Source organism: Echinops telfairi, unplaced genomic scaffold (genome assembly GCF_000313985.2).
Source record: "Echinops telfairi isolate 266 unplaced genomic scaffold, ASM31398v2 ScPeMD7_31;HRSCAF=116, whole genome shotgun sequence".
NCBI lineage: Eukaryota > Metazoa > Chordata > Mammalia > Afrosoricida > Tenrecidae > Echinops > Echinops telfairi.
Genome location: NW_022103928.1, coordinates 7,415,482 through 7,430,060, shown reverse-complemented (window position 1 = coordinate 7,430,060; position 14,579 = coordinate 7,415,482). Strand labels below are relative to the sequence as shown.

Genomic DNA, 14,579 nt, shown 5'->3' with positions numbered 1-14,579 from the left:
TTTATATAAAACTCTCTCTTATACATGAGTTTCTGTGGATATGTTTCTTTAAAGCACCCAGACTAACACACAGAGTAACTTGTGAAGGGCTTGTGTCTTATTGGTGAGGGCATCCCTGGCTGGCCCTGCACTTGGCTTTGAGGCAAGGGAACAAGGAGAGAAGAGCAGGGAGGGGAGGAACCCAGAGCACCAGAAGGGACACGTTCCACTTCTGGAAGATTTGCAACAAGTAAAGGAAACCTGTTACTACCAGTATCAGGAATCCAAAGGCAAAGATTTTCTCTTCTGTGCTCCTGTGCATTCGGGACAAGTCATTGTGGCTACAAGGAAGTTGAGCTGTGAGGGGAATGTTGGTACATGCACATAAGCGTGAGGGCACATCAAACAGTGTGTGAAAAAACAATTCATCCTCTCTTACTTCCATTTCCCCAGGAGGTTTTGGAAGCCCCAGATATGTATATAACCTGCCTGTGTGCATATATCTACACATGTAAGATACAAAGCAAAGATGTCTTCAAGCCTTGTGCTTCATGTTCTTTTATTTTATCTCTACCTCCAATGGAGAGGCTGGAAAATGATAGCCCGCGGGCCAAATCCAGTATTTTCCTATTTGTCTTTCGTGTAAGTCAGCCAGCCCAGCCTCACATCTGCTATCTCTAAGTGCTCTCATGCACCAACGGCACACGTGAGACCTGCAGTGCAGACCCCAAACCAGACGACACTGCTCATCTGACCTTTACTGAAAAGTCTTGCAACCCTTGCTGTAATCCTTTACTAATGTGTTAATCCATGAATTTTAGCTGCTTCAGTTTCTGGTTGGTTCTGAGCGCTGCGGTGTGAAGGATAGTTATTTTGGTATACCACACAGAAAGGCGCTCTGGTGGTGCAGTGGATTAAGTGTTGCTAAGCTAAAGGTGGGCTGTGTGAATCCACCATGGGAGGAAGATGATGTAGTCTGTTTCTGGAAAGACTACAGTCTCTGAAGTGGTTCCACTAAGGAGCAGTTCTAGTAAGCCCAATGGGTCCCAATGAGTTATAACAGACTCAACAGCAGTGGATCACTTGTATGTGTGTTGGGGGGCGGGCAGCGGTGTGTGTCACAGGACCAACTCAAGAGCGCTGGGGCAGTGGTGGCATGTTCATATGTGAACTGAAGGGTCAGCATTTCGAAACCTTCAAGCACATGGGAGTAGAAAGATGTGGCAGCTGCTTTGGCAAAGATGACAGCCTTCGAGACCCGACAGGGCAGCTGGACTCTGCCCCAGAGGTCACGCACTGGAGTCGAATTGATGTGGTGGCAGAGTACAGAACCCACTGCCAATTACGTCCATGATGTAACCGAAGACCTGTAGTTTTAGTGGTAGCAGGTATTTAGGGTGAAGATATCTCTGGAAGAGTCTAGAATGCTTATAAAGGAGGATTGAAAAACAAAACAAAAAACCCAGAACAAAAAATCATATCAATGTGAATGGTGGGGGGTAGGGGCGTGAAGTGGAGACCCAAAGCCCATCTGTAGACAACTCTTCCAGAAGAGTCACAAGGAAGAGACGAGCCAGGCAGGGTGCAGCATAGCGCTGATGAAACACACAACTTTCCTCTAGTTCTTATTGCTTCCTCCCCGCCTCCCCCAGTACCATGACCCCAATTCTACCTTACAAATCTGGCTAGAAAAGACCATGTACACTGGTACAGATAAAAACTAGAAATGTAGCGATACCAAGAGGGGAAGGGGAAGGTGGGGGGAAAAGGGAGAACTGATCACAATGATCTACATATAACCCCCTCCGTGGAGGATGAACAACAGAAAAGTGGGCAAAGGGAGACAGCAGTGGGTGTAAGATATGATAAAAAACTTTTAAAATAAATTATCAAGGATTCCTGAGGGAGGGAGGGTGAAGGAGGGGGGATGAGGAGCTGATACCAAGAGCTCAAGTAGAAAGAAGAATGTTTTGAAAATGATGACGGCAACATATGTGCAAATGTGTTTGACACGTTGGATGTACGTATGGATTATGATAAGAGCTGTAAGAGCCCCCAATAAAGTGATTTATAAAAAATTTAAAAAGGAAAGTAAATGTCTAGAAAATAATGATGGCAATATATGTACAAATATGCCTGATGCAATTAATATTTGGATTGTTGCAAGAACCTCCAATAAAATGATCTTTAAATTAAAAATAAAACAAAACAAAGCCATCCCACTGAGGGGGGTCTTTTAGCAGATGCTAAAAACAAACAAGCAATAAACACGCACGCACGCACGCGCGCATGCACGCACGCGCGCGCGCGCGCGCGCGCGCGCGCGCGCGCGCGGAGCCCTGGGGGCGGAGCGGACTGTTAACCATGAGATCAGCAGTTCCAAACTCAGTGTTCCAGTTCTAAAAGATAATGGGCCTCGAGACCCACGGGGACAGCGCCCCCCTGTCCTGACTGAGTCAGAACTAAGTGGACAGCAGTGAGTGTGGCTTGATACATCGACACCCCAAACATCACAATCACTTGGAAACAAAAAGCCTGCGTAACTGCGGTTAGAACATGTGTAAAGAGCTTCAACCCGCTGTCCCGAGCCTGAGGCAAACACACACAGACACAGGGAAGGCAGACTGGTGTCCTTCTTTACCTGCGGCCGCACAGCCTGTGAACTGTTCCCCGATAGTGGCTAACAACAACTCTTTCCAAACTGTGGGCTGGTAAGAGAAGAGGGTAAACAACAAAACAACACATGCATATGTTAGGACAATTATCTCCAGGAGCTAAATCAGTCTGTCTTTCTTCAACAAAGCATGCATTTCCATGCCCATATCTGAAGCCTGCAGACAGCTTCGTATCCCAGAGGCAAGCAGCACTTACAATAATAAGATATATCTTATTAGTTACAAATTACTTCACAGAGGCTAATGGGAAAGATGGAAGTGCGTCATAATGGAATTTCCCCATGAACTTTCTTAAAGCGCTCCCCCCACTCCACACCCAGCCCCAACACACAAGTGATCCCAAGTCTTGAGCACACTGTTATCTAGTGAAACCCCCGATGCAGTGCAGACAAACTGGGGAAAATACCTTCAAACGTTTTATCATTTCCCAACTTCCTTACCTCTCACTGATTCAAGAAGTAACAACTGATAATATTGGAATGAAATATTAAAACCATTCTCTTCAAAACCTTTACCCACTCTTCTTCCCTCCTCCTTTCTTGGCTTACAATGTGGTCCAAAGGTTACGCAAGTAACGAAAATGAAGGACGTTTCTGGAGTATGTGGGGCTTGTCAAGTTGCATTCCTTTATGGAACATGGTTGGTACTGACATAACCTTGTGTGTGTGCATGTGCACGTTCCCCTGGACGCAAGGGTGCATGCTCTGCACTTCCTCCTACCACGGAGGAAAAACTGGGGTTGCCCTAAATAAGACCTACAAATGCCATCCTATAAGCTGCAGCATCCACTCACAGGGTATTGGACTACATGTTTCCCTCTGACAAGTTCCGACGTAGGTTCCTCATACCAGCTCCCAGGCCGGGTTAGAATCCTGGGTATTGTCTGGGTATTTTCCGGGACCGCGGCTAGGTCATCAGCCTTTCTGGGCATCAGCTTCCATGAGTGACCAGAGGATTAATAGCAGCTGCCCTCCCTGGGTTGTGGTGACCATGCCAGGAATCACTGAGTGCATCCGCACGGCTGAGCACAGCATGCCTCTCTGTGTAACAAAGAGGTTCCCCACGATTCCAGACCCATTCCATCAATACTGGAAGGTTTACTCCCAGTCAAGTCCTCAAAGCAGGTTCATCTGAACACTCGTGTTTAGTATTATGTCCTAAAGAACTTCAAGTAGCCTCGCTGCATTAACCCAGGCAATGGCATTTGGTCAGGGAGCAGGCAAGTGGCCGTTCACCCTCTGGGTGGCTGGCCCTCGATCTTGCCTGGAGCCCCACTTCGGGTCTACACATCTGGCATTCAGAAACTGTTCCTTCTGCTTTTCCATCCGGCCCAGTGACTTGTGGGACATGGTGAGTGCAGAGGGGAGGTTGGAGAGGAGAGGAGTGGAGGGGAGTGCCCACCCTCCTATCTGAGTCCCACTCAACTCCTATTAAGAGAGGGCCCAACTGCTTGGCAGAGGGCACTTGTGCAGACATAAGTGTCGCTCTGTGAGTGTGCCCAAGGGGACTAAAAGGAGACAGAACAGACCTGCCTTGCAGCCTCTTCCCCATTGCTATTGGCACCATGATCATTGCTCCTGGGACCCTGAGTCCAGTGTGAAGGGACAACACCTGTTCTTACCGAAACGGAAAACAAAGCTCAGCCTCTTCTCTTTGGAGGGTAAAGGGGTCTTCCAGTGCCTCGCCTGGTTTGCCGTCTACTTCCCTGGCGTTTCTATTGCACCAGCCAAAGAACAGTCAGACTGGGAATGACCCATCTGGACTCACGGCCTGCCCCTTTAACAGCGGACTCTGGCCGGGGAGTGGGGATGGATGTGCTCCTCGGGGAGGCCTGCGGCTCCAGTACGTGGGTCTCCTGAGACACTTCAGTTCTCTGCACTCACCCACATCAAAGAAACCATGAAAAGGTGAGGCAGGGTACTATGTGCCCTTTTACCCACTTTCAAAGAAGCCTTTGGTTTCCCAGGGCTCAAGAGAACAGATTTGACGGGTGTTAATGTTTGTTTCAGTCCAGGTGATGAATTAGAACCCAAATGGATATGCCACAGATGAAAACACCCTCCAGAGAAATGGCAATTTCTGAGGCTGGGGGTGGGGGCGGGGGCGGGGCGGGGCACAGCTTCTCATGGACACCCTGAAAAATGGTGAGATGCCAAGGCTCCCTGGCAGTGGACTGGTCACTCAGAGGTTGGCGGTTCAAACCTACCAGCAGCTCCTGGAGAGAAAGGTGAAGTTGACTATTCTCCTCGTAAAGGCTGACAGCCCTGAAATCCCTCTAGAGCAGTCTGCTCTGTCTTCGAGTGTCACTACGAGTCAGCATCGAGTCAACAACAGTGGGCTCGGGCTTTGTGGGAGAAGGGGGGGGGGGCTTTAGGTGGGAAGAGTCCTGCTTCGTCTGGTGTAAAACCAGCTTCCACACCGTTAGTTACAGCTGGTGAGGAAACGGCCACCATAGGATAATCAGCTTTTTGGTGAGGTTTACTGGCTTTTAACTCTCAAAGACCACATCATACAGCCACAGGCTCACAGATTTTTATAGAGAAACACGTGACATGCTTGCAAGGAGACCTGAAGGGCAGAAAATCACTAAAGTCAGGCTTGAATTTCTCACCGACCATCCTGTGACTTAGTACCACCAGGCGGGCTGCCGGGGAAACAACAAGATGTTCACCACCTGCAGGCCAGCCTCTCCCACCTGGGCCAGTCCTAACGGGGTGGAGCCAACGTACCGTGCTGTCCTTGGGCACTTTCATTTTCCACACGCCTCCCTGCGCATTACTCTCCTCTTCCCTGCATCGAAGGCAAATGTTTATAAAGTTACAGTCACGAGATAAGCAGCTCCCCATCAAGACCAAGTACTTTTCATACATTTAGTGGGATCACAGTTTTAAACGACCTTAAAAACAAAATGTTTGAGCATTCTTCTTTAAGCATTGTGCTCGTTTGTCCCTTAGCAGCAGATGCCAATGGTAGACAAAAAGACGGGGTGGGACGGGGAGTTAAAAATGGAACGGGGTAGCTATGAAGGCAGGGAGGTGAGGGCACAAAAGACCCTCACCTTCAAGGATGGGGTGCTGGGGCACTCCCTGGTTCATCTAGGGTTGGGAGGATTAATATATGTGGATACACGACATACTCATGACAGGGGATGTGTTCATGGCGGTGCCTTGCTCGATTCTCCACACAACACAAGGTGACTGGTGACTGTCCCCGGAGTGGACATGGCCTGTGTATTTAGGGTCTGACCTTCCTACTTTCATGGGGCACCCAAAAGCCCTTTAGAGAACTCACTCCCTGTCGCCTATCCCTTGGTCAGAACAATTCAGGTAGAGTCGATCCCATATCCTGGCCTCAAGGATGGGTCTGTGACGTCAGTTTGCTTGGGACAGTGGTTCTCAGCCTTCCTAATGCCGCCACCCTTTAATACAGTTCCGCATGCAGTGGTGACCCCACAACCATAAAATTTTCATTGCTACTTCATCATTGTAATTTTGCTACTGTTATGAATTGGGTGACCCCAGTGAAAGGGCTGTTCGACCCCCAAAGGGGTGTCGGCCCACAGGTTGAGAACCACTGTCCTAGGAGAATCCTGCCTTTCTTCATCAGTGATTGGCCAGGGATAGAGAAGTTCTGGGAGCTGATGAAAGCTACCTCTGCTGAACTTGTAGGGCGACAGAGCTTATGAGGCCCTCATGACACCCCACATGGGACAGCCTTCCTGAACATGATGCCAGATGCAGAGAGCGCAAAGCACTTCTGACGAAGAGCACCGGATTCTGATGACAGGCGAGCACCCAGATTTAAAGCCGTCAGAAACCGGACCTAACAGTGGGCTTCCTCGTTAGGCTTCCTCCAGGGCAAACCCCACAGAACCAAAATTCTGTCTTTTGCTTAAATTAGGTTTCTGCCATTTGCTAGCCAATGAGGTCAAATGCACTCATGTTTTATCAATGAGTAAATAACTCAGAAAGCTTGAAGAAAGTAGTATAAAAGCCCATTACTAATCGGGACGCCTGCCTGGGCTCCCTGGCTCCCTGTTCACACCTCTTACCATCACTCCCAGGCATGACCATGGAGAGGACGGAGAGGCAGCTTCACTTGCCCTGGCCCGGGATTGTGGGGCAGGTCTGCGGTGGTAGGAGCTTTGGCACCACACGTGTCTCCCTCACCTTCCCACCAGTCTGAAAGCTTCCACATGCCAGCGGCCGGCTATTAATGAACAAGCTCGGCACCACGGCCGACCCAAAGGACCCGGGGGTACCTGCAGTGTGCTACCCACAGCCTCTTCATGGTGAGACTGAAATGGGGGCTCAGTGGGTGAACTCTGAGAAGCCCACCGCTCATCCTGAGGGGGCTGGTGAGCAAGGGTTTATTCAATAATTAAGTAATAGCTGGAATCACTTCCCAATAGCACTGGGAGACAATTACTTTGGCATTCCAATTTGGCATAAAGTAAATATTTTATGAGATTCATAACCATTTCCCTCCCACCTTCACCTCAAACTGCACATTAGACACTTACCAAAGCGGCCGCCTCTCTCCTCTCATTAAATGATAGCTACATCTCAAAGGTAGGCTAGTCACAGGAGGGATATTATTGAACACACTCCAGAATATCTTTAAAAGAAAAACACTTTGTTTAATACACCAGTATTGATTTAATGTGCCGCTAGATGACAAAATTAATGCATTAAAGGAAAAAATTAGATTCTCATTAAGTCCCATCCATCCAAAATAGATTTTTCTCAGTAGTCCCTCTAATTTTCTCCCAGAAAATGCAGCACAATGTTAAAGAGCAGTCCCTGCTGAGGTTGAGGCAAGTGCTACATTTCAGGAACTATGGTTATTGAGCAAACATCCCTATGCAATGTGTCTGCACATAAAGCTGTGAAAAGATCTTGCTAAAGATTTTTCTGACAGGTAGATGGAATCTAATAAAGTCTGTGGTGCAATATATGTACTAAACCGTGTTTCCTTGTAACACCGGTTCTCTCCTCTCTAAGTTGAGTCAGACTCTTACACTTTGAACTGAGGTGAGGGCACCGCGGAGGCAGAGGGACCACCGCCCTCTGCCCATCCCTTCCTAGGAGGAGCAGGGAACAGTTGCCTTGCTCAAGACTCAGGGTGACAGATTACCCAGAGAGAGGAGAGTAATAGTAAAGTGCTGATGGTAACTGTTGCTTAGGGAGACTGTACTATGGTCCAGACTTTGTTCAATACACTACAGACACAGCATTCGTTCTGGGTGCCAGTATGTCTTAGGTGTCCCAACACAGAAATTTCTTCCCTGGCTTTTTGAACGTTGACGGGGGTTTTCTCCCTCTTATGCATAATTTGTATTTTTGCCTTGATAGTAATGGGATCTTATCCTTACTACCTTAGTGCTATTTGTCTTGTACTGTTTTCTGTTGGGTGTCCCAGCTGTGAAGCACGGGAGGAGTGGATGTTTGATGGTAACTGATACAAGGTGTTGTAGGGAGTGCAGGGGTGGGGGATAGGTGACAGCGAGGGAAGAGGGATTTCAGGAGTGAACAGTTAGGGCGGGAGGGGAGGGAGAACTAGACCGGACAGTGATTGCACCGCTCAGTTGATAGTGACGTGATTGAACAATTGAACTGTTCAATTGTATGGTATGTGAACTATGTGCCAATAAAACTGTTGGGAAAAATAAAAGAATATAGGAACAACAAGAACAACAAGAAAGAGATAATGGAATATTTCTAAAAGCACAAAAACCAACTAGCGACTTAGCATGTCAGTCTTGGTAGGAGATGTAATTGTTTTCCTCAGTTTCGGAAGTAAGGACACCAAGGCACAGAGATGATGGAGGGGCTTCAAAACAGTTCATGGGGAAATTTCTTTTAATTCCCTATTTTTCCATAAACGTTTTGAAGGCCTCATATTCAGTCCAAGCCTCTCCATTTGGTAGGATTGTCAAGATAGGATTCAGTACAAAGGTTAAACCCTTCCCAGTTTATTTGAAATATGCCTGAGTGGAATTACTGGGTGGAAGCAAATAAAGAAAAAGCCCTTTGCTGGGCTGAAGTAGATACAGACCTCCTGCCGGGGGCTTGCCTGGGCCTCTGAGTAGATGGGACGCACACAGAGCACGGATAAAAAAGTAAGAAAACCAGGCATCATGAGTTGAGCAGAAGGAATGGCATGGGATTTTCCTGTGTTGACTGAAAACACCAGCAGGGTGTCTGATCCTGTTTCCTGTACAATTAATTGCAAGGGTGGCCACAGGGAGCTGTAAAACGGGAGCCCAAACACCACACTATGGTGGGTTTATACACCAAGAGTCCATTCTCCTCGAGGGGTGCTAATGCAGGGATTGGTATCGCTGAATCCGGATGGGCAGCAACAGCAGCTCCTCCCACTGTGATCTCTCATCATGAAGGGCATTTCTTCCAAGTCCTTGACCGCTAATGCCAATAATAAGATGATTCTAGCATTTCAGTTTCTGTCCAAGCTATGAGAGCAAATCAGTAGAGGCAAGATTTAAACCTAGCTAACTTGAATCCCAAACCCATGTTTTAACCACTAATGCTACTCCCTTTAAAGATAAGGGGGAGGCAGGGTTCAAAAGTCACTGGGAAATCTCCATTATCTTTCCATCCCCTTTTTCCCACGGACTTTTGGAAATCCCTTGGTATTGCTGTTTCGGGCACTTCTTTCTCCAGCCTTGGGGGCCACGGGGAGAAGGACACTTGTTGGCGATGTTTGCCCACAGGTGGGAGCCCTTTACTGCTTTGGCTTCAGCCTAGCGCCCCACTTGCCTATGACAATGAGCTTTTGTAGAATCTGTGGGCAAAATGAGGCTACCACGTACCCTGCCTTAGGTAAAACCCAAAAGACCTTGATGCAAACCAACTTCAAATCTAAGACCCAACTCCCATTGAGCTGATTCTGACTAACGTCAACCCCAGGTGTGTCAGAAAAGAAGTGTGCTCCAAAGCGTTCTCAGTGTCAGGCCTTCCTTCCAAGAAGGATTAGACTCAGACCTCCAACTTCTCTGTCAGCAGTTGAGGAGTTAACCCTTTACACCACACAGGGAGTCCAAATCTCGGAGGTGTCCCAACTCAGAGGGAGAGACTTCCCACTGCTGCCAATGTTCTCCAATCCAAGCTGCCCCCACGCAACGCAACGCTTCTCCTGTCTCCAAGGTAAGAAAAGCAGGAATAGGGATTGTGCAGAGGCCGATAGCTCTAGAAGCTATTCTTGAGAACAAAAAAGAGACAACTGAGTTTGCTAGTGTTGGCACGCCAGACAGGAAGAGGACACAGAGAGAGTCTTCACTCTGACTTAACATACTTACTGAAAAGTGCAGGTTGGAATGTTTGTGCATGAACACAAAAGAGGGCACCTGGTGACATCACTAACAAGAGTCCTGTTTTAAAAGCACTTGGCAGAAAACTGCTGTGTCCTTACTGTAAGCCTTGTCCACTGGGTGGGTTCTTTGCTAAGTATGTGTGACGGTAAAATAGCTAGAAGTAAAGACTCCCTGCCACGGAGCCCAGGCTGACTCACGGCTGCTCTATAGGGCAGGGGCACTGCCCCTGTGGCTTTCCAAGACTAACTCTTTACAGGAGGAGAAAGCCCCACTTTCTCCCAAAGAGGGGCTGGTGGCTACAAACTGTTGACCTTCCGGTTAGCAGCCCAACTCGTAACCACTCTGCCACAATAGGGAGTAGCAGGAATTTCCAATTCCTTAGGATTTCTTATTCCCATGCAGAGCTGAAAAGGCCTTATGCCAGGGTCTTGGTATTTCAAGATTATACTTTATGATTCTCTGCAGCACATTTAAGGAAAGAAAAAAAATGGGGATGCCAAAAGTTTACTATTGAGATCTGCAAAAGATATCAAAAGGCTTTAGGCTTATAATTAATTTTATTTAGCCTGAAAATAGGAGATTGCAATTTTACATGGTAAGATTGTAGTAGATTGGAGGTTACAGTAAGCACAACGTTTACTAGAGACAGTTAAGTACTTACTGCAAGCCCAAGGTCAAAGAGAGGTGTAAGAGTTGGGCATAATGCATGCAGTCCAGTTTGAGAACACTGGTTTTGCACAGAGCACCATGACAAGGCCGTGAGGGGAGGTGAGCGGAATCCAGGCACAGTGGTCTGTGCCCACGTGCAGCCCACCCCTCAGAGGGTAAGTTCTCAGCCATCCTGTGGCACTCCTCCTGAAGGAGCAGGGACAGAGGAGATAGTCTTCCAATGGAATCGAAGACCTGGACTAGAAACCTGTTTTTCAAATAAACTTCACAAACCACTGAGCCCGCAACACCTCAGTCTCCTCCTCTGCATAATGGGTATGACATACCTGTGAAATTGGGTAGTTGTAGGAGGAAATTTGGTGTAAGCGCATTTTGTGGTTTTGTTTATTTTGCTTCCCTCTCCCCCCAAGGAAGTAAGGAATTAATAGGTTCCAGGAGTCCCAGTGGTGTGGGGGGTTACTCATTCAGCTGTTAACCTCAAGGCTGGCAGTTCAAAACCACCAGCCACTATACAAGAGTGAGGCTTTCTGTTCCTGTGAAGAGTTAGTCTCAGAAACCCACGGGGACAGTTCTACCCTGTCCTCTAGGGCCGCTGTGTGTTACACAGCAGTGAGTTTGTTTGTTTGGACAATGCTAACCCTTTATTAAATTCCTAACCTATTAATTCTAACTGGAGCAAATAAACACTTGACATGCTTATGATAAATGAGTAAGTCTTCACTATGTGCATTCAATGTGATTTATGATAGGTATGAATTCATTCATTGTTGTATTTTGTTCCACTTTTTTGTTGCTTCTTTGCTAATTTTCGGCGCTGAGTTCTTTATGCATACAGATTTTCCTTTCTTATAAATCCTTGTTGTTTTGGGGGTTCAATGGATCTTTTAAATTTTTGGAGTACATTATTTTATTCTGTTTACCCTGAAGTATAATTTTTTATTCACTTACATTTAATATAAATCAGTCTGTTATATTGTCTTGCTATCACCTTGACTTCCTCTCTCAGTGGAAACTCTATAATTATACCTTGCATCCCCACCCCTCTTTTTATTTTGAAGTTGCTGCTGCTTACAGCTCACCCTCTCTCGTTCCTGATGTCAGATTTGCAGCTTTGTATCACTGTAGTGAGACTTTTATCTGAGATGATATTTGAGTGATGCTGTCATCTCAGGCTGTTGTCTGATGATGTTGGTTCTCCATCCAAAGGGCTCTCTTTAATATTTCTTTTTTTACATATGAAGATCTTTTATTTTATTTTATTTATTTATTTTTAAAATCATTTTATTATTATTTCCTCTAAGAAATAGAGGAAAGAACTAGGAGGCAAAGGGCACTTATAAAGGTCTAAATACAGGCATGTACATATGTAAATATATGTATATATAATGATAGGGAAATAGTTCTATGTACATATTTTTATAAGTTTAGTATTAAAGTAGCAAATGGACATTGGGCCTCTATTCAAGTACTCCCTTGACCCAAGAACACTTTGTTCTAATAACCAGGCATTCCGTGATGCTCACCTTCCCAATACCATTGCTGAAGACAAAATGGGTGCTTAAGCAAATGTGGTGAAGAAAGCTGATGGTCCCCCGCTATCAAAAGATATAGCATCTGGGGTCTTAAAGGCTTGAAAATAAACAAGTGGCCATCTAGCCAAGAATCAAAAAAGCCCACATGGAAGAAGCACACCAGCCTGTGTGATCATGAGGTGTCGATAGGATCAGGTATCAAAGACCCAAAACAGAAAAGTTGTATCATTGTGAATGAGGGGGAGTGCGGAGTGGAGACCCAAAGCCCACCTGCAGACAACTGGACATCCTCTTACAGAAGGGTGACAACAAAGAGACAAGCCAGTCAGAGTGCACTATAGCACCACTGAAACATGTAACTTTCTTTTCCTCTAGTTCTTTAATGCTTCCTCCTCCCCCACTATCATAACCCCAATTCCACCTTACAAATCTGGTTAGACCAGAGCATGTACACGGGTACAGATAAGAGCTGGAAAGAGGGGATCCAGGACAGATAAACCCCTCAGGACCAATATTGAGAGTAGCGATACCAGGAGGGTAAGTGGAAGTTAGGGAAGAAAGGGGTAACCGAGCACAAGGATCTACATATAACCCTCTCCCAGGGGGAAGGACCTGAAAGGTGGGTGAAGAAAGACATCGGTCAGTGTAAGACATGAAAAAATAATAAAAATTTATAAATTATCAAGGAGGTTTCATGAGGGTGGGGAGGGGGAAAATGAGGAACTGATACCAAGAGCTCAAGTAGAAAGAAAATGTTTGGAAAATAATGATGGCAACAAATGTACAAATGTGCTTGACACAATAGATGGATGGATGGATTGTGATAAGAGTTGTAAGAGCCCCCAATAAAATGATTAAAACTATATGTATTTTCTCTAAGACTGGCCTGTTTTATACAAGGTCCCTACATTACCACTTATCTAGGAATGTTTTGGTTCTGCCCGGAGTTTGAGAAGGTAGTATTTGCTGGATATATACCTTGCTTGGTGACCCTCTGCTCACAGGGTTCACAGCTGCTATACATTGCCTCCCTGCCTGCACAGGCTCTGAAGAGAAGTCATTGTGAAGTCTATGGCCCCTTTGTAGGTGAGAGTTCATTCTTCCTGAGCGGATTTCAGAATTCATTGTCTTTGGTTTTGGAAAGTTGGACAAATTATATTCTTGGTGAATTTTTGTTGTTTAGGTGGGCATGTCTGTTCTAGGTGGGATTCACTGAGCTTCTTATACAGACATTTTATAACTTTAGTGTTAGCGGAGTTTTCTAACCAATATACCTTCACAAATTCTTTCTGTATTTTCCCTCCTCCTTTTTTGGGATTCCTATGGGTGGCACCCCACATCGCTGTTTGATGTTGTTCTTTTTCTGGTTGTTCTTCAAATATATTAGTGTCAAGGCATTTGTCCTGGATTCAACGTCCTTGATTCTTTCCTCTGTGGATTCAATCGAGCTGTCCCCAGCTCCTGTCAACCATGCCTGATACTTATCGGTAATCTTAGGAGTTTCCACTTGTTTTCACTTGGTTTCTAAATGCTCTAATGGTCACTGTGAGTCAGAATCAGTTCCCTTCAGTGGCAGCGAGTTTGGTTTTGGTTTTAAGTACCTTGTTCATGAAGTGCTTGCTTCGGGCGCCCTGGTGGTGTAGTGGTTAGGCATTGGGCTGCTCACCACCAGGTCAGTAATTAGAAACCACCACTGGTTTCATGGGAGAAAGATGAGGCTTTCTACTCTTGTAAAGGGTTAAACTGTTTCAGAAACGCACAGGGTCACTTCTACCCAGTTCTATAGGGTTGCTCTAAGTCAGCATCAAATGATGGCAGTGTTTTTGCTGTTTATTGCTGAAAAGAGGAAGGATAGGATGTTAGAGAAATTTCCCATGGCAAAGGAAGAAGTTAATTAAAAACATAAGCAAAACTCTTGAGTTGTAGCGTTAAAAGCGTAGAGTGAAAGAAGAGTGGGGTTAAAATCTTTAGATATATAAGAAGTCTAAACTCATTGCCGCTGAACTGGTGCTGACTCGTACCGACCTGTACGGCAGAGTCCAACTGCCCCTGTGAGTTCCTGAGACTATAACTATTTACAGAGCAGAAAGTCCTGTCTTGCCCCCAGAGCGGCTGGTGGTTTCAAGCTGCTGACCTTGCAGTTAGCAGCCTAATGTGTAACGACTGTGCCATCATGCAAGTCTCCATCAATAGAAATATGGCTGTGTGGGAGACGCATTGGTCAGGACTCAAACTCTGGTCTCTGGCCTGGATGGCCAAAATTCTACAACTCAGCATGCTGTCCCCCATTATCAAGACTGGACTACAGTACCTTTCCCTCCGACACAAACAAAAATTGGCTGTCATTCCTATGGGTTTGGAAGGCAATCTGATGGCCCAATTTGATGACCC

The 14,579-nt window shown here is 46.2% G+C and overlaps 1 protein-coding gene across 2 annotated transcripts in view; it reads right to left on the bottom strand.

Annotated features, from left to right (window-relative positions):
* EIF4E3 (eukaryotic translation initiation factor 4E family member 3) overlaps positions 1–14,579 on the bottom strand; it is a 107,373-nt gene that overhangs the window by 12,760 nt on the left and 80,034 nt on the right. Inside the window, exons 1-4 of one of the 2 annotated variants that reach the window (XM_045289975.1) lie at positions 13,790–13,812; positions 7,177–7,271; positions 5,384–5,444; positions 2,621–2,687 (exon numbers count right to left, since the gene is read on the bottom strand). In XM_045289975.1, coding sequence (XP_045145910.1) covers positions 2,621–2,687; positions 5,384–5,444; positions 7,177–7,271; positions 13,790–13,798 — 232 coding nt within the window. In that variant the 5' untranslated portion in view covers positions 13,799–13,812. Of the gene's footprint in view, positions 1–2,620; positions 2,688–5,383; positions 5,445–7,176; positions 7,272–13,789; positions 13,813–14,579 lie in introns of those variants that run through there. The other variant, XM_045289974.1, reaches the window with a different exon arrangement.